General features: G+C 35.2%; 1 protein-coding gene across 3 annotated transcripts; it reads left to right on the top strand.

The window, feature by feature from the left end:
- Window positions 1-801: 801 nt before the first annotated feature.
- LOC114267778 (guanosine nucleotide diphosphate dissociation inhibitor At5g09550) lies at window positions 802-18221 on the top strand. Of its 3 annotated transcripts, XM_082888362.1 has the most exons (14): window positions 802-1229; window positions 3526-3584; window positions 3890-3952; window positions 4053-4136; window positions 6272-6379; window positions 6495-6667; window positions 12816-12927; window positions 13789-13869; window positions 13948-14010; window positions 15204-15305; window positions 15392-15516; window positions 16377-16587; window positions 17003-17077; window positions 17794-18221. In XM_082888362.1, the coding sequence occupies exons 2-14, from the start codon at window positions 3582-3584 to the stop codon at window positions 17845-17847; spliced, it is 1254 nt and encodes a 417-aa protein (XP_082744488.1). In that variant the 5' UTR covers window positions 802-1229; window positions 3526-3581; the 3' UTR covers window positions 17848-18221. The 3 variants fall into 3 exon arrangements, with proteins under 3 accessions (XP_082744488.1, XP_028064637.2, XP_082744482.1); XM_028208836.2 differs by lacking the exon at window positions 3526-3584; XM_082888356.1 differs by lacking the exon at window positions 802-1229 and having other exon boundaries at window positions 3541-3769.
- Window positions 18222-19381: the final 1160 nt, after the last annotated feature.

Genomic DNA, 19381 nt, shown 5'->3' with positions numbered 1-19381 from the left:
TTGTGTACAAACATCTCAAGTTTTTTATCGTTAACATTACAAGAAATTGGAATCATTTGATTGCCATTAACCAGAGGTATTTTCCAGTCTCTGACAAGCCAGAGAAATACTCAGATTTTTCCATAATTTCTCTGGTGCTGGTAAGTTGTCATTGTTATCCCATTCTAATGTTGCTTACATATTACAATGTGGAATTTTTCCAGTTGAATTTAGTTGAACAATGTTGCTTACCTAATGAATCATAATGATTTGGATGTGAATGAGAAGAAAAGTAGAGAAACTCATCCAGAGAAATTTGGTCCAGAGAAATTTCTCTGGGCCAGAATTTCTCTGACCAATTTTCTCTGCACTGAAATTTCTCTGGACTGAAATTTCTCTGGGCCAAATTTCTCTGGACCAATTTTCTCTGGACTGAAATTTCTCTGGATCAAGGTTGAGGGACCTTAGACATTATGAAAATATTGTTGAGGGACCTTAGACATTATGAAAATATTTGGTGTCCTTTATGCTATAAAATCATAATACCAGGGACCTTAAAAAAAAAACCCCTTTTTTTATATGAGATTTATGAATAATTTTTTCAAAAATTTATCATAAATAACTTTTTTTAACTTTAAACTAAAATAATTAAAAAATTAAAATTTCAACCCACGTCCCAAACCAAAATCAATTCTATAAATGAACTAAAACTACACCTTTCTAGAAAAAAATCACCAATTTTTTTACATGGCTGTAATCATGACCGATATTATGGTTAGAGTTTCTTCCATTCCAAATCTAATGGTCCAAAATTTTGAAGGTAGGCAGTATACATGAAAATTACCCTAGATATTTCATACCTGAGCGAAACGAAGAAGATAAAAATAGCAAAAATTAAATGAATATTATAAAGAAAAAAATAGTTGAAACCAGTGTGAGAGCTCTGCCAGCCTTGAAAATTGGCGCGGTCGTACCGGTTTCCCCTGAAACTCCGGAACGTCTGGCTTGAGACCTGTTCGTTCGTTCGTTCGTTCCATGCTCTCTTAACTAACTAACTAACTAACTTTTTAATGTCCCCATTTCATGCCTCCATTACAATCTCTCTCTCTCTCTCTAGAAATCATTACTTTCGGTAGCTTTGAGCTTCGGATTTTGATAGCGCCATGGATGAAGAATACGATGTTGTAGTGCTTGGTACAGGCCTCAAGGAATGCATTCTCAGTGGTCTTCTCTCTGTTGATGGACTCAAAGTAAGCCTCATCTTCAACATTCCTTTGTGTTGTGCACTCTCTCTCTCTCTCTCTCTCTCTCTATATATATATATATATATTGATTGCATTGATTGCACGAAATGCTTCGTTGATTTGCTACCGCAATCTTAATGCTGATTGATTGACGATATATATAATATGATGTTTCGTTCGACCGATCATCCTCTGATTTGTTTGGTGTATTATTAGAGATTATTAGTGTCGATGATGTATATGTATATTCTTTTTTTAATCAAATTTATCTACATTTCTGGTTGCAGTTGTGTTTGGATGTATTTCAAACATTTGCTTTTAATTTTGATTGATAACCATTCTATTTAACAATAGCTTAGCTAGGTAATTGTGGACGCCTTAATAATGACTGACATCTTCCCCTAGAATCGGTCCATTTTGAGTCTGGCGTGTGATCGGCGAGTTCGAATTAGGAATTCCTGAATTCGCTTCCCTAAGATATTTGCTTGGCATACTTATTTAGATCTGTAGTTGCAATCGATTTGTAGGAAGCAGATGTGTATTCCTTTGACAACAATGTGGGGTTATTTCCAGCTACTAAATTACCAATCAACTATGTCTTTCTTAGCACAGTCTCTGTTTATTTGTTTTTGGTTATATTGTATTTTGCGATACAAGATAGAAATCAGAATATTGTAACTTCTTGAACATGCATAGAGCTATCCTATCACGGTTCTCACCTTGAGGAGCCCTTCCTCCCCATGGAAAGCTTTCTTCAAATTATTGGTAATAATGGAAGCCATCAGTGCTTGATAAATTATCACCTGATAGATTACCTAGACCATGAACTTGCTTCATGGAATTTTCACTGGAGAAGTGTTTGGAAGTAACTGCAATAATGGTAAAGTGTTTCTTAGTAGGATTAAATAAATAAAACCAAAAAAAAAAAAATGCTTGTATAAATTGCATCCACAAATGTGCCAAGCCAAGCTAAGAATTGGGTCATTCAAGCTACACTAGATAGAATTTTGTAAGCTTTTCATTGAACACGACCCAAACTAAATAAGTACATTGAAATTTGTTTCGTTTATGTTTTATGATGGTAACTATTGTTTATGAGTCTAATACGTTTGTCAAATTTCATTATAAGGTCATCCTAATTGACTAATCCATGAGTAGGAGTCAAGTTGTTGACACTCCAATGGCCTTCCTTTGTTCTCTATTCCACTTTTGGCAAATAATAATTTTTTTGTGTTTCATTGCTAGTGTCATGTAGACATATAATCTTCTTGAAGATTTCTAACAGATCATAAGACCTATTCTCTATGAGTAGGAGTCAAGTTATTAACCCTTCAATGGGCTTCCTTTGTTTTCTGTTCCACTTTTGGCAAAATAATAATTTTCTCAACAGCTCTCTTGCAGGAGAAAGCAATCACTTTGGCTTCACCCCATGTGCCACGATTTTAATTTGGAAAAGTTTAAAAAATAGCTGCTTGATTAGCATGTTCTTTATTGTCATCTGATTCTGAATGAACACTTGTTGAAGCTATATACAATAAAGTCTCATCCTTCCAATTGTTCTAGGCTAACAAGCTTGCCTGCCTTGATGGAAGACATTGTGAATCAAATTATCCTCAACCATCAAACAAATAATTCTTACTACTTTGTAATCATGGTTATCAGAATCCCAATCCGGATCATAGGATGTAAGATTCTACGATTTTAGTTGGGCCAAACGATCCGGATCACACTGCGATCTTAAATTTAATAGGATCTTAAAGTGATTACGATCTTATTCACAAAATCGTGTAGAACCGCATACGATCCCGATTTTATTACGATTCTGACAATTTTTTTGTTAAATATATAATATATATATATATATATATGTATATCTATATAAAAAATTTGATTATAAACTCCTTTTTCAATCATCTCTTTCAATTTATATTAACATAGAGAGTGCATTATATCAAATTGATCATTTTTCTTAGTCTTTTTAAATTGTGTAACATACATTATCATTATCCATAATTTTTCATTTTATTTTGCGTTGAAAATAGAATCTTATGATCCTCGATCCGATTCTACGATCTGATCCACGAGTCCCTCCCAACAACCCCGCTTAGGATTCCGATTTTAACAACCTTGTTTGTAATTGGCCAAGCCATGTGAAACCTTTCACTGCATACTCTTCATTCTCCCTAAATTGGGTAATCCCTTCGCCACTCTAAAAAAAAGAAGAAAAATTACAGTAAATTGTAATAGTTGTTTAACCCTAGATGGTTAAGCTTATTTACTAAGGGCATTCTTTCCTGTGTAGTTCATGACTCCCACAAAAGAAGATGCAATGTTGAGGAACGTGGACTGGATCTGAGCATGGTAGTGAGAATGTGGAGAGCTTATACCTTAGTTTGAACAAAAATGCACTTGCCTTACCAGCATTTCAATTCTGTTTTCCCCCCTTTTCGCATACTTTTGGACCACAAATTCTTAGATCATTCAGAATGTTTCTACCTCAATCAAAAAGCACACTAAATTACTTTTTCAAGATGCTTTGTGATTTGGTTGTTATAATTTTATTTACTGTTTTCACCTTTTTTTTTTCCCATGGATTTTTGTATGTGGGAATGTAAAAATGTTAAGAGTACTAATTAATTAGCATTTTTTGTGCCTTTTTGGAAAAGGTTCTTCACATGGATAGAAATGATTACTATGGAGGTGAATCCACCTCACTCAATCTCAACCAGGTACCATAGTGGTTTTAAGTACTTAAATTGCTGTATTGGTCATCAAAACACCTCTCCCGTGTACATATGACATTAGCTCATTTTGAATTGTGGCTTCTAGCTCTGGAAGCGATTCAGGAGCAATGACACACCTCCAGAACAGTTGGGTTCAAGCAGAGATTACAATGTCGATATGATCCCCAAGGTATGCAGAGTTTCTTAACTTGTCATCCTCCTTCAATACTCACCTCACTTCCAGCTTTTCAATTAGTCATGAAATAATCCTTTAGTTTCTGGTGATCTCTCATTATACACATCTCTTCACAAATTTATTTATATTGTACAGTGAATCAATCTAGCTTCACTCACTCATGAACTTTTAGGCTCTTTAAACTCAAAGGAGTTCATACTCCGAGCCATGTCCAAATTACAAATCAACTTGCTGTGTGGAGCTGAGCTGGGACTCAAGTAACCAAAGTTTCAAGCCACATCTGGTCCATTATCTCATTAGGTTCATGTTTCACAAATTCAATTGGTGCCTAAATTGCCTATTTCCGTTTTACTATACGGTAAACCTTTCCAAGTTCCATGTAGGGATTACAGGGAATTGTAATTTACACTAGATTTGAAGGGTAGAATTTTCAAGAAATTTTTCGAATCGGGATTCGAATTGTGAACCGAAATGGCCTCGTACCGAATTGGGAAATGAATCGTGAATCGTAAAGATTCGTCATTTTTTTCTAAATTACTTAGAAAAATATATTTACACACTTAGATGTTAAATATATCTTATGAACATGAAATATTTAGATTTAAATTAATAAAAATATTGTTTTGATTGATGATCATGTAGTTTAATAGGTAAGAACTTTAATTCCTATGTAAGATCACCATCTTGCCTTTTCTCTTTTTTAGATATTTTTTATCAACCATTCTTAATGAAAACGGTAAATAAAGACAAACTCTCAATTTCTATAGTAATAATAATTTGACAACGATACTGATATTTGGACAATAAGCATACATACTTTTCCAAGTAACAATGACCAAATAATAAGAAAGAATTATTTAGGATCTTTTATTTTAAAGCGTAAAACATTTTAAAATGTATAATTGACCTTACCTATGAAATATTCAACTATATTTAATTTAATAAAATAGTAATAGATAATTCATGGTATAAGTTACTTTATTCTTAAACATTTTTAGAAGATATATCATGATTTTTTAAAGGTGAAAAACATGTTGGGTCTGACTGAATCTGATTGGATCCTATTAAAAAAAACTCCATGATCACTAAAATAACAACAAATCATGTATATATATAAACGCTATTAGAAGCTGTATTATGTCATTTTTACTAAAAAAATGAAGAAAAAAAAAGTTGACAATATCTTGGATATGATAGTTTCAAGAATTGCATAAATCATAAAAAGTGAATCGAATCGTGAATTGATTGTGAATCGTGCGATTCACTAGAAATTCACTTCTGAAATAAATTCACCTATAGATTCGTATCGATTTTGTAAAAATTGCGAATCAAATCGTGAATCAAATCAGGAATCGTAAGATTCTGATAACAGATATAGCAGTGATTAAGAATTTGCAAACTTGACATTTTCAATCTTTTGTTTTATTAGGATTCTCAAAATTGAATAAGAATAATGGGTTTCTGGAAGTTGCAACTTCATTAGTTGATGAATGGAAAGGGCATGCAGTGTAGATCAGTTGCTATTTAAATTGATGCTTACCTGGAAAAATGAGAAATCGTCAAAAAATTATCATGTACTGCCTTCTCACTATATTTTAAATAAGTGGGACTATTTGTTGACCACGTTTGTAGATTCATTAGATGCTAAAGACAAGTTTAGTAGAGACTTAAGTTTTATCAGGGAGATTTAATCTCCATTTTTATTAATATGTTATAATGCTTCTCTGTTACAATAGGACTTTCAGAATTGAGAAGTTTGAAAAATGAGGAGTATATAGAAAAATCATGGCATGAGAAGTAACAACCTTTATATTGTATTGCATTGGATGAGTATGAATCATATTTCTTCAACAATTTTATATCATTTCATCTAATGCTAATGAACATTGAGTCGTCAAAGAAATAGGACATATTTTGATAGTTTAGACTTGATCAGTGAACAGAGCCCCCGTGTATCATGATTCTTAATAACTATTTCTCAGAGATTAGAAACCATTTTAAGATTGTATTCCCAGAGGTATTTATCAAAAAAAGATTGTATTCCCAGAGGTGACATTTTTATTCTAGTATTTATTTATTTTTTTGCACTTGCTATCGTGACATTAATCATTGTTTCTTTGCTTTGACAGTTCATGATGGCCAATGGTGCCCTGGTTCGTGTTCTCATCCACACTGATGTAACAAAGTATCTCAATTTCAAGGCTGTAGATGGTAGTTTTGTGTACAACAAAGGGAAGGTGAGATGGCTATTAAGTTTTATTTTTATTTTTACGGAGCATTCAGTCTAACTTTTCACAAATTGTAAAAATTTAATCTTCTTTTATGGTAAACAATGGGTTTGATCCATTTCAGATTCACAAAGTACCAGCTACTGATGTGGAAGCACTTAAATCCCCATTGATGGGATTATTTGAGAAGCGTCGTGCTCGAAAATTCTTCATTTATGTGCAAGACTATGAAGAGAATGATCCAAAATCTCATGAAGGACTCGATCTCAACAAAGTCACAGCAAAAGATGTTATTTCGTAATATCTCATCCTCATCTCCTTCTACTTTCCCTATTGTTGTTTTCTATATATGTGTGTGTGTATATAATTGATATATAAATTTTGCACACATATTTCATGGGAAGTTATCTTTATTATTTTAACTTAAATTTTGAGGTTATCATGGACCAGATGATGATGGTTCAAATTCCATCAGCTGAGTAAGAAAAAAAAAAAAAATGATGTTGTATATATACTTACTGAAGCTCAATCTCCTTTAGACTTTAGTTATGCTCAGTGATGTAGGATGGGTGATGAAAATCTATAGGGCCTCTTCACAAACAAGCAATTTTGTAATGGTCAAGTCTAAGACTCAGGCGTGTAAGACTAGCATAAGGAATTTTGAAGGAAAGTATGTCCTTTCATTTCATGCTCAGTGACAAACGAATCCAAACCATAGTGTAAGACTGCCATTGGGAACTACTAGCACGGGGAATCTTGAGGGCCAATTAGCAGACTGCAGATGTCATAAAATATTTTTTGTTTTAGAAATACAAGCTGAGGTTCAGAAAGTAAGAGGGGCTTTCCCGAAATCAAAATTGCAGCAATAGTAAATATCAAAATAAGAATGAACTTGAAATAGATTATTAAAAGGGACATAAATGAATTTTGTTTCGCCTTCTATAAGTAGCTTAGAATTCTTGCTCCAAACTAGAAAATCTAGACTCACTTCAGCATAATGGAACAATAATGACTCAAAACTCAAGGAATATATGTTCATACATGACTTACTAATTGAACTGTTCTCCATATCTGGATAGAAAATATGCCACTACTCTATCGACACTAAGTTTGCTATGAGATTAAGTTAAAAATTCGAACTGAGCTTTTGATGATAAGAACTATGGTCGCAGTGCCTACATATGCATTGGATGGTGATAAACTCATGGAAATCTGTTCATAGAACTTGAGAGAGAGAATTGGTCATCAAACAAGGGAAAGGTTCTTTGATGCCATCAGTTTGACCAATTAGCTCAATGACCCAACCATCTCATTTGTGGTGACGCAAGCTTGAAAGCATAAATGAGATAAACCCATTAAGGATGTTGTAAGAAATAATGTATAGAGAAAGAGAGAGAATAAATTGTATGTATTATTATTGATTGATATATTGTTACAAGATTGTTGTGTATTGATCTGTATGTTACAAGCTATTATATAGGAGAGGTGTGAGGTAAGTGAGTGGTGGTAGTGGATGGTAGTGGAGGTGGTGGGTGGTAGTGGAGATGGTAAGTGTGTTAGGTTTAGTGGGGTGGATGTAGTGGGTTAGGTTAGTGGGTTAGGTTTAGTGTACATTAACAGCCCCCCTCAAACTCAAGGAGGATAGGAACTAACCAACTTGAGTTTGAAGAGAGTAACAAAACAGAAAAGTAAACTGATAAATAAAAAACAAAACAGGATAGGAGACACGGTATGGTCGTGTCGGACCGTTGTAGCAGACAGTTTACGGGGTCATGTCGGACCGTTGTAGCAGACAGTTTACGGGGTCATGTCGGACCGTTGTAGAAGACACTGTGTGGTCGTGTCAGACCGATGTAGAAGACAGTTTATGGGGTCATGTCGGACCGTTGGAGCAGACAGTTTACGGGGTCATGTCGGACCGTTGTTGAAGACAGTTTACGGGGTCATGTCGGACCGTTGGAGAAGACAGTTTACGGGGTCATGTCGGACCGATGTAGCAGGACAGTTTACGGGGTCATGTCGGACCGTTGGAGAAGCTGACCGGAATCAATGTCGGGACAGTTTATGGGGTCATGTCGGACCGTTGTAGAAAATTGTGGTGGTGCACCAAGGGGGTGACTTAGGGAGTGCGCCATGGGCGACTTATACATTATACTGGTATAACCCCCCCTCAAACTCAAATAGGTGTGAAGATAGAAACCTATTTGAGGTTGAAACAAAGGGATTGATAAAGCTGACCGGTGTAGAAGACACTGTATGAGTGTGTATATAGGCAGCCCAAAAAAAATATACATGGATGTAGATATCGAGCCCTCAAAAGTCGTGCCCTCAAAAGGTGTGCCCGCACCCTCAAAAGCCGTGCCATCAAAAGGCGTGCCCGAATGCATCAAAAGGCGTGCCTGTTTGTCGGCGAGAAGAGGCGCGCGATGCGCGTGGCTGCCTCTGTGTCATGGTCTTTATAAACCGAAGCGGAGGAGGCAGAAACGGAGACAGAAAAACAGAGAGAAACCTCTGAAAATTCTTCGTTTTGCTGAGAAAGAGAGGTCGTTTTGCTGAGATTGCTGAGAGAGATAGTCTGTAACACTCTGTTGTGAGAGATATTCTGTAACACTCTGTTGCCCAGAAAATGGCCTCGTCTTCCCGTGGGCTGCTCACTCTCTTTCCCGATCTCAACGAGTCCACAGGAGAGAGAACTGGTGCGGTGTCCCGTGAACCTCAACCAAACACCACTGGGTTTGCTCCGTTGAACTTTCCGATGCAGTCGGTGGAGCAAAAAATGGCAGTGCAAACGGATGTGGAGGCTAATCAGTATACTTTGAAGGCATGTGTGGAGTCCATGACGGCGGTCACAAACTTGTCACACCGGCTGCAGAGTAGGACAAATGAGGTGCAGCAATTAAACTCCCAGCTGGCTCTGCTCCAACGCATGTATAAGGATGCGCGAGCAGAGATAAGCGTGCTAAGGGCAGAAAACAAGGAGCTGAAGCGGAAGGCCACCGTGATGTTCCGATTTGGAGGTCCACCATATGCTGCAGTGGAGGAGCAGGGAGGAGGCAACTTGCTTGGTGGTCGAGGAAGCACGGAGGCAACACCGTCAAGGACCGCCCAGGACGGAGGCAAGAAGAAAAGACCGGCGGAATAGGCGAGAAGAAAAATCCCACTGTTCCGATTTGTGTTGGTTGTGTTTTGTTTTGTTTTGTGTTTTTTTATTTTTATTTTTTTTATTTTTATTTTTATTTTTTTTATGGTGTAAAATGCTGATCGGGGTTGATCCCCGGCATGAAGAAATAACAAGTTTGTAAAATGTTGTTTTTTTTTTTTTTTTTTTTTTTTGTTTTGGGAGTGTTTTGTTGAAAAAATAAAAATAAAATGAAAGAAAACAAGGGAGAAAGAAAATAGATAAAAAATATTTATAGATGGATTATATGAAAAACATCAGTGCGATTGTTTCAAAATAAAGTGGGGTATTTAAAAAAGAGGAAAAGTGACTTGGAAAAAATAAATAAAAATAAGTGATTTTTGAAATCAAATGGAGGAGAGAGAGGGACAAACCCATGTGATAAAGTGGAGAGAGAGTCGGTGAGTGGGGTGCAAAAGGTGAAGGAGAAATGATGGATTGAAAATGGTTTGGGTCAAAAGTGGACACTGTTAGTGGGGAACATGAGTGCATTGATTATTTGATATAATAATAATAATAATAAAAATAAAAAGTTAGAACAGTTGGAGAGAATGAGTGGAGTATGGTAAGGGTTTCATCCAAAGCCAAAATTCCTGCAGCGAATCACTTCGCAAATCCTAGCATGAGCTTTTTCTCTTTCCAGGCTTATTCATGAATTTCCTGGTGATTTCAAGAGCCTCTGGTGGCATTGTGGCAGAGAACACCCCAACCTGGATTTTGGGTGACAGCAACTGAGAACACCCCAACCTGGATTTTGGGTGGCAGCAACTGGAAAATATCATAGATCTGATTTTTAAAAACCTCGTGACAGCATTTCATCAGCTTCATCCAAGACAAACATTTTGATGTAAACAGGGCGAAGTGATTGTCTCCGCAACATGTCAAACACACGACCAGGAGTACCAACAACAACATGAACCCCACTGGAGAGAATGCGCTGATCTTCGCGCACACTAGTCCCTCCAACACAAGCATGAACCTTCACACTTTGCTGGGCAAGTTCAAGAGTGGGTGGAAGAACCAAAGCTTGGCACTCAACCAAGCTATAATCTAGCTGCTGCAGAATTCCAGAGCAGAATGTTGCAATGTTTCCAGTTCCAGACTGTCTCGTCATATGAGGTGAAGAATTCTTCTCCATCAGCCTCACACATGACTACAGTTGCACAAATCTTTGTTGATTTTATCAGCGGAATAGGTTGAGGTCCGGCGGGCGGCTAAGGTGAGGTTGCCGCCCGCCGGAGAAGCGAAAATACTAGGTTTTAAACCAGCTCTGATACCATGTAAGAAATAATGTATAGAGAAAGAGAGAGAATAAATTGTATGTATTATTATTGATTGATATATTGTTACAAGATTGTTGTGTATTGATCTGTATGTTACAAGCTATTATATAGGAGAGGTGTGAGGTAAGTGAGTGGTGGTAGTGGATGGTAGTGGAGGTGGTGGGTGGTAGTGGAGATGGTAAGTGTGTTAGGTTTAGTGGGGTGGATGTAGTGGGTTAGGTTAGTGGGTTAGGTTTAGTGTACATTAACATACCCCCATCACAAAAATTCCACTAATAACACTAGTAAGAAATCTTGTCACACAACACTCTTTTTAGTAGGGGCTGATGTCCAGTGGTGGAGCCAGAATTTTGGCTCAGCTACAACATTGAGTTGAAATCTTAGCATGAATCACAATCCAACTGAACCCAATTTTCACGTGGTGGTTGGACTAAAAATCAGCGTGATACCAAAGATATATTTAGAGACATGCTCAAGTTAACTGGTAATTTTTTATTTTTTTGTTATTAATTTGATTTTCTGTATGATGATCATCATAATTTAAAAAGCGATCACATGCCTCCATAAAAGATGAGAATGAAATTAAATTAAAATGCATGCACATACACACACAAAAAAGAGATATGGAGAGGGGTAAAGAAAGAAATTGGAGAGAATGTAGAGAAATAAAATGAAATTAAGCTTTTGGCATAATTACACATTTAAAGTGACAAATTGCATGGATTTTGTTGAAAAGAAAAAAAGTAAAGAAAAGAGGAGGTATAAAAAATTAGGGGCATACTTGAAACTTCAAAGGAACAAATTAAAAAAATATATTTTTATTAGAGATAAAGTGATAATTTTCCAAAAATTGAGGGGGGGCACGTGCTCCCCGGTCCTCACGTGGCTCCCCCCTGTTGATGACTGATAACCAAGCTGTCAAAGGCCAGGAGTTGTGCAACAAACCTGAAAGACAAACTGAATCGAGATAAGTTTTACTTAAGATCCTTTTATTCAATTTAAGTTCTTCAAAAAGATGAAAGGAACAAATTTTCTGAAGAACAAGTTGACCAAAAACCAGCAAGGTTGCAATTCCTTGTTTCACATTCATTCTGGCTCCATTGAGAATTAGAATAGGAGCTAACTAAATGTTTTCACATATTTTATAAGCTATTGTAGGCTAAGATTGATTGATACCTGCAAAGCTTGTTAAGTGTTACAAACTCTCTTAAATAGGAAGTTAATGAAAGAAATCTACTTGATCAGAAATTGAAGTAAGGTAAGATAGGAAAGTAAAGAATTGTCATAAAATTAATTTTCTTAATTATGATAAACTAGTAACATAGCCTTAAGACCTATTGAGACTCTGGGTAAACATAAACACACACACAAACATCAAATTTAGGACATGCTATTGGCATTTATCTTAGCTTCTTGTACTCCACATATTTGAGTTTCAGAGAAGCCAAAAAGCACGTGAGAAGTGGATCATGGGATGCTAAAGTGGAGTGCCAATGGGGCAATCACATGCACACGGACACTTGCAAATTAGTCTTAAACTTATTTGTTGTGATATGAATTAAACTCAACATTCAGCTTAAGTAAAGTGGTGCTCCATTCTGTTTTACAGAAGATAGCGGATCATAAATTTAGAGTTTGGAATCTCACTACAATAACTCTTAAGAGCAAGTTTTTATTTTAGATCTCAGTTTTCCTTCTTTTTACATAGAAAAGTCAGGGTGAAAATTGTTATAATTCTTTCCACTTTAATCTGAAGAGGACATGCCCTCAAGCCAGCTTTGACCATAAGTAAATACTTCTCCTTTTGCTCAATTTGCTGAGTAAAGTGGTGGATTCATTCCTCAGAACAGTTATGATGATAACTATAGTTGTCTTGTCTGGAGTTACTGTTATTATTACTGTTCTGCTTTCTTTATTTTTTTGGTGATGAGAGGTAATATAGTTTGACTAATTATTTATTTATTTATTTTTTCCCCTGATATAGGAAGTATGGGCTAGATGACAATACAGTTGACTTTATTGGCCATGCATTGGCACTCCATATAGATGACAGTTACTTGGACCAGCCTGCCATGGATTTTGTGAAGAGAGTTAAGGTGAAACATCTGGTTCCTGCTTAAGTTATTTGTTTTATTTTTGCCAGTGTCTCCACTTTGAAGATCTTGGGTTGATTTCTACCCTTCACACACCAATGTTGTGTTTGATCCGTTCAATGCTCTACTGTTTTCTGTGTTTCATTTCATATGGTAGTAAATGATGTCTCAACTACAGACAACTGTCATTTCATATGGTAGTTTAAAGAAACCCAAGTTAATTTTTCCCCCTCCCAGAAAGATAGTCATTGATAAAGAAAGATATGTCATCTTATGGTTTAACTGAGATTATGGCCATTGAAAGATTGGAATGGCAAAATAGGATCCATGATTTTAAACTAGTGCACAGCCAGCATTCTGAGCAAGAGGCCATGGGTTGCGGCAGGGGAACCAATCGTTAAGGACTTTTTTTGCATATGTGAACCTATTAAAGGATATTTATGAATTTGGAGCCACGACTTTGAGCTAGATCAGAAACATTTTTCCCAGAAGGATCTTGTGAACTGGAATTACTTCGTAACTTCTTGTTTGAATCTCAGGGAACAAAACAGCATATACCAGATCAATTAAACTATGTCTTTTTCAACTGTGTGTGGGGTCAGTTACATGGGTCCTATGTCACATTCCATTCTATCAATGGCCATAATCTTAGTTAAAGCACAAGATAACAGGTCTTTCTTTATAATCTCAATCCTAGTTAATTTAATTTGATGAGGTAATACGAGTTGGGGACAGCTCCTCTCTCCTCGTTTTCCCTCCTTCAAATTGATGTGAACTGTGAGTGAGGTTTTCCTTTTTGCATATTCTGTTTACAGCAGTCAGTGTAATGACCAGCTAATTTACGTTAGCTTTTTTTTTGAAAAGCTATATGCAGAATCTTTAGCTCGCTTCCAGGGAGGATCTCCTTATATTTATCCACTGTATGGACTTGGAGAACTACCTCAGGTGTGTTGTCATTGGAATTGCAAGAACCTTTTAGGGGCTATATAATTTATTCTCAACTTTCTCTGACATTATTGATAGGCATTTGCTCGTTTGAGTGCCGTCTATGGTGGAACTTACATGCTCAACAAGCCAGAATGCAAGGTAAATTTTTATGATTCTCTGATGTCCTTGAAACCATATAAATAGCCTTGTTGAGCCTAAGTATTTTTTACCGGGTTGAAGTGCTAAAGGCAGCACCAAGTGAGTGATTCTTTCAACTGGGGAGTGAAAAAATGGATCGTTTAGTTAATGCCAAAGTTTAAATAAATTCTTTAATTTCCTGCCGAGCAATCATAAGTTGAAACTGATAGTTTTCATTATCTTTAAATGATTCCCAACAAGTAGCAAAAGAGGAAGAGAATGTTATGCATAGAATGAAACACAGGATGGGTAAAAGGACAAGTGCTTCTGGATCATCAAATACCTTGCAAATGCAAGGAAATTTACAAGATGGCTGCACTGACAGAAGGCTATACAGACCAGCCAAAAACACAAAATAACCTGCTATTTCTGTAAACAAGTGTGGTTGATTTGAGGACCTGAGATGACTGTGTGGCAGCACCAGAAATGATTGATTGAGAAATGAATGCATTTATGTGAAGCTAGAGGCTGTGCCAGTTGAGGACAAGGGGAGCAAGAGTTTCTAGAATGTGTTCAAAAACAAAGACAATTGTAGGATAGAAGAGTGAACATGTTACTTATCTATTTTCTTGGTAATTATTAGATCTCTGTGGGTTAAGATGGAGGAACAAGTGTTTGGTTGAGTTCTCATAATCTGTTTTTTGTTTTTTGTTTATTTATTAATATATATATATATATATATATTTCCTTCAAAGAAAATTAAAACTAGTTTGGTCAAAAGAAAAAGAAAAAAAAAGAAAAAGAAAAAATCATAATTTTCATATGGTTTTATCTTTTTTGGGGCAAAAATATATTTTTTTTCGTGCTTATTTTTGTCAAACTAGTTTCTATGTTCGAAAAAAAAAAAAAAAAAAAAAAAAAAACAGAATTTGAAAACACAACCACACAAGAATAAGATTGACAAAATTGCATTGAGGCTGTTAAAAGGACACAATGATTGTGATTATAGAGGATATGGATTTAAATGGATTTGAATGGAAAAAGGAAAAAAGGAAAAAAGAAAAAAAAAAAGAAGCATAATGGAGTTGTCTTCTACACCATTTAAAATTTAATCAAGATATTCCACAGTTTTTTAGTGTAGATGTTAAGAAGTTGATTTGCTCACCATTTTTTCACCAATTTTGACTTGTTATGCCTAATTCTGCAAATGGCAGGTAGAATTTGATGCAGACGGAAAGGCCTTTGGAGTGACGTCAGAAGGCGAAACTGCGAAATGCAAAAAAGTAGTATGCGATCCTTCATATTTGTCCGACAAGGTAATTTCTAACGAACCTTCAATCAGTAGCTCGATCATGTTGGACTTAATTGGTTTGAATTATCCCCTCCTGTTTATTGCAAACAGGTAAAGAAGGTTGGGAAAGTAGCTCGTGCTATATGTATAATGAGTCATCCAATTCCGAACACCCATGATGCTCACTCAGTCCAGATCATTCTGCCCCAGAAACAACTTGGGCGGAAGTCAGATATGTATGTACGCCAAACTCTTGCATTGGTATAAATTTGTTCACTGGTAATACAACTCTTATAGGCACACAGCATGTATCTAGAAATACCTATTCAAGTGTGCATCTCCCCATATGTGGATGTTTTCATTTACGAAATTGCATACTGCTAGGGTCAACTTTGCTTTTTCTGTTTCTTCTGAATAAGAAACAACACTAAAAAAAAGTGCAGATCACTTATGTCCTAGAACCAGAAGTACTTTATGAAAATAAAAATTCAAAAAATGAAAATCTTTTATGTCAAAGAAAATAGCACTTTCTAAAGAAAAACTTTTTCTTTTCTCCTGTCTGAATACAATACCATTGCCAATTCCCAGCCAGATGTAAGCTGTTTTTAGATCTTGGATTTGTCAAGGAAAAAGAAAAGGGAAGGGAAAAGCGAATGAAGTAGAAATTTATTTTTTTTCATTTTACCTTTTCCTTTTCTTTTCCCTCCACAAATCTCTCTACAAATCCAAGATCCAAACACAGTCTTAAGGAATAGGTAACTTTTAAAAGGTTTTTGTCATTGTCATTCTGTAGTAGGATCAGTATTCTGTACTTGAGATGAAGTATTTAAAAGAACTAAAGAAGTTTCTGGTTCAGACATCCATGACTTAGATAACAAGATCTGATTTAGAAAACAAAGATTCATATTCAGAAAAAAAATAAAAAAAGAAGAAATAAAAAGAAAAAAAGAAAAGTATTCTTTGCAAGACAAACATTTAAACAGTTACTGAGCATGCTTAAATTGCAGAAAATCTTGGGGAAAGCAAATGATTAAGAGTCACAAATTCCAGGAGTACAGAATTTTTTGTAATGCTCTTGTTTCTCAATCAATTGCAGGTACCTGTTCTGCTGCTCCTATTCTCACAACGTAGCTCCGAAAGGTAAATTCATTGCTTTTGTTACAACAGAAGCAGAGACTGATAATCCTGAAGTGGAACTGAAGCCTGGCATAGATCTTCTTGGACCAGTAGAGGAAATATTTTTTGATACTTACGACAGATATGAACCGACTAACCAGAATGCTGTTGACAACTGTTTCATATCCACTGTAAGTACTCATGTTTTTTGCATTCTGAAAATCTGAATTTACATTTCAGTTTGTTACTAGATTAATTGAATAACAAATGGAAGACTACAAAATTAGATTGCGAGATTTTCCCAGAATGAACAACATGACAGAATGAATTATGTCATGAACATGATGTTAGGAACTTCAATTTAAAATTTAGCAGTACTCATATTAGAAAGCTAGGTAGGTTAGCAGTTATTATTGCTTTCTTCATCTCAAAGAGTTTACAATTTTGTTGCTTTACTCTTTATGTCGAAGTTTCAAGAACTCTCAACCCATTGTCTTTAGCACTGCAATAGTCTCTGCTCACAAACGAACATGAAATCCATTTTTTTTTTCTTCGCTCTCTGAGTTTGGAGTCATTGATAAATCTTGAAACTTTAATGCTTTGCAGAGTTATGATGCAACAACACACTTCGAATCCACACTAGAAAATGTGATCGCCATGTATAGCCAGATAACTGGAAAGGTAACTTGTCAGTTTGATTATGATACATAAGCACTTCACAGTTGACTGAATACTGTAATTTCGTGCCATCTCCATGCATTCAAAGTTGCAAGTGTTTTCCATTTGGTTTTTCCTCTAAGAATTACCAATATGTTTTTTATTTTAAAAATAAATAAATAAATTGAAGCAGGGGGTTAGTATATGGATGTATATGCTACATAAAATTTTGAAACTTACCTAATGATAGTTGATAATATCTGAAGAAAAAAAATATATTAAAAAAAACAAGGAGTGACATTATTTCCTCACTCTTAAGATAAAAAATAAAAAAAGAAATAAAAGTTACATACCAATATTTAACCTAAGATTTATAAATATTCGTTAGTTATACACGTGTATCTGCTTGTTCTTTCTTAACAGCTATAAACATTTTTTTTAATGATTCTTCATTGCCACGATAACAAACACTTCTATGACCATCTAGTGCTGCATTGTTGCTGACGTAGAACGTTTAGAAAACAGTATACATTCGCCTAATGTATGATTACTTTGATGTTAGTTAAACACAACTCTATGCTTCATATCATTACACATTATCTACACCAGAATTGATCATGCATATTTTTGGCTCAAATTATTAATCATGTTCAATTCTAAACTTTAAGTAGTCTTAATTAGAACTGAAGTTCCACTTGTAGTGACTCTAACCAGTTTAGTTGGCGGGTGTCATGCTTCAGGCTCTTGATCTAACCGTGGATCTGAGTGCCGCCAGTGCTGCTGCTGAAGAATGAATGAATGAACTTTTTGGGTCACACATCCATCCCACAAGAACAGAGAGAATAGAGTTCAAAAGAACATTCCCTTTCCATGATGAAATTCTTTTGAATGCAAATGATAGCAGTCCTTAAAAACACATTCTGCACTTTCTCCACAAAAGACTGATTGATTGCCTTCCCATATGAGAGCAAATGACCCAAAACCTGCATTACATTTTAGCAGAATCTGCTAGGAATTTGTTGTTTTGCCATGTGGTTTGTTTGTTTTATTAACATTTTGAAACTCCCCCCCCCCCCCCCCCCCCCCCCCCCCCCCCCCTTTTTGGTGAACTATAAGCATTTTGACTTGGTTAATAATACATAAAATTTCAAGCTTTTCTTTTCGTCAACTCAAATACTTTTGAATATATTGTTAAGTGATGTGGTTGAAGTATAATAAAATGTGCTTCAATTACAATTGTTTAAGATTTTGATTACAATTTATTATTTTATGTGTAGCTTTCCATCCTACCTAACAGTGAATCAAGCAAATATGCTAATTCATGGACAAGATAACCTAAATGCTTTAACAGTCATCCATGTATAATATGTTACTAACCAAACTATAATAGCAGTCCTATAATTTAATCCTTAAGTCAATTTTTATTCTTGTAATTCTGATTAAAATAAGTTTATACATTTTCTATCAAATTGAACTAGTTGAAAACCATCTTTAGATATTTGATAGATAGACAAAATAAAAATTTATGACTCTAGTGTCCATGTAATTTGACATTGTGTTGATTTGGTTCCTTTTATATGATTAAAAAGAAATTGTCCTTTAAATTTTGCAATTTATTTTTAATTGAACCAATTAAAAATTATTGTGAAAATTTTCGACTAAAAGTTAAACGTGTGGCTCAAAATGGCCACTAGAGAAGGGCATAACAAAGAAATCAATATATTTCTCCTTCAAGATCTATCGCGTATTAACGTTTCTTTCTCTGACAACTAACGATAGTAAAAAGCACAACCACTTATCTCTCCATTTCTTTCTTTTCTCTCTCTCCTTTTCTAATGCTCTTTCTTAACTATAATAACAATAATGTAACTTTGCTCCTATCTCACGCTATTTCTCATATTCTTTTAATGTCCTCCCAAAAGTCACAATGGCCCCTACTGTTTTTGATGTGCCGTCTAGTGTGGCCGCCTGACCCATACACCCTTATAATTTCCTTTAAAAAAAATCTCACAACCATTTTCAATTTGAACGTATTAAACACAGTTGTAAAATTAGAAGATAAATTTGTCACAATTAACAAGGAACAAACTACATCGACCACTAGTATAATCATTTTTATAGTTTGCTCAAGCTGAATGGACACATGAGGTAGCCCTTTTTTTGGCAAAAATCATGACAATTGATACCAATTGGAAGAGTTACACACAAAATGTAAATTAAAAGGTAAAATGATTATAATTAAAACTACTAAAATGACACGCATCAAACTACAAGATTACTATTGTAAAATGGTTTTGGGGGCAAAGAGGCAAAAGCCTATAAATATTT

This window comes from Camellia sinensis, chromosome 1 (assembly GCF_055761805.1).
Source record: "Camellia sinensis isolate YWXY chromosome 1, ASM5576180v1, whole genome shotgun sequence".
Classification (NCBI taxonomy): Eukaryota; Viridiplantae; Streptophyta; class Magnoliopsida; order Ericales; family Theaceae; genus Camellia; species Camellia sinensis.
This window is presented reverse-complemented; position numbering and strand designations above follow the sequence as displayed.

Excerpts from the sequence above, each read along its gene's own strand:
- LOC114267778 (XM_028208836.2), top strand. The coding sequence starts at position 1,143 with ATGGATGAAGAATACGATGTTGTAGTGCTTGGTACAGGCCTCAAGGAA. Across the intron at positions 15,517-16,376 it reads CTTGGGCGGAAGTCAGATAT|GTACCTGTTCTGCTGCTCCT; the intron begins GTATGTACGCCA and ends AATCAATTGCAG. Across the intron at positions 17,078-17,793 it reads ATAGCCAGATAACTGGAAAG|GCTCTTGATCTAACCGTGGA; the intron begins GTAACTTGTCAG and ends GTCATGCTTCAG.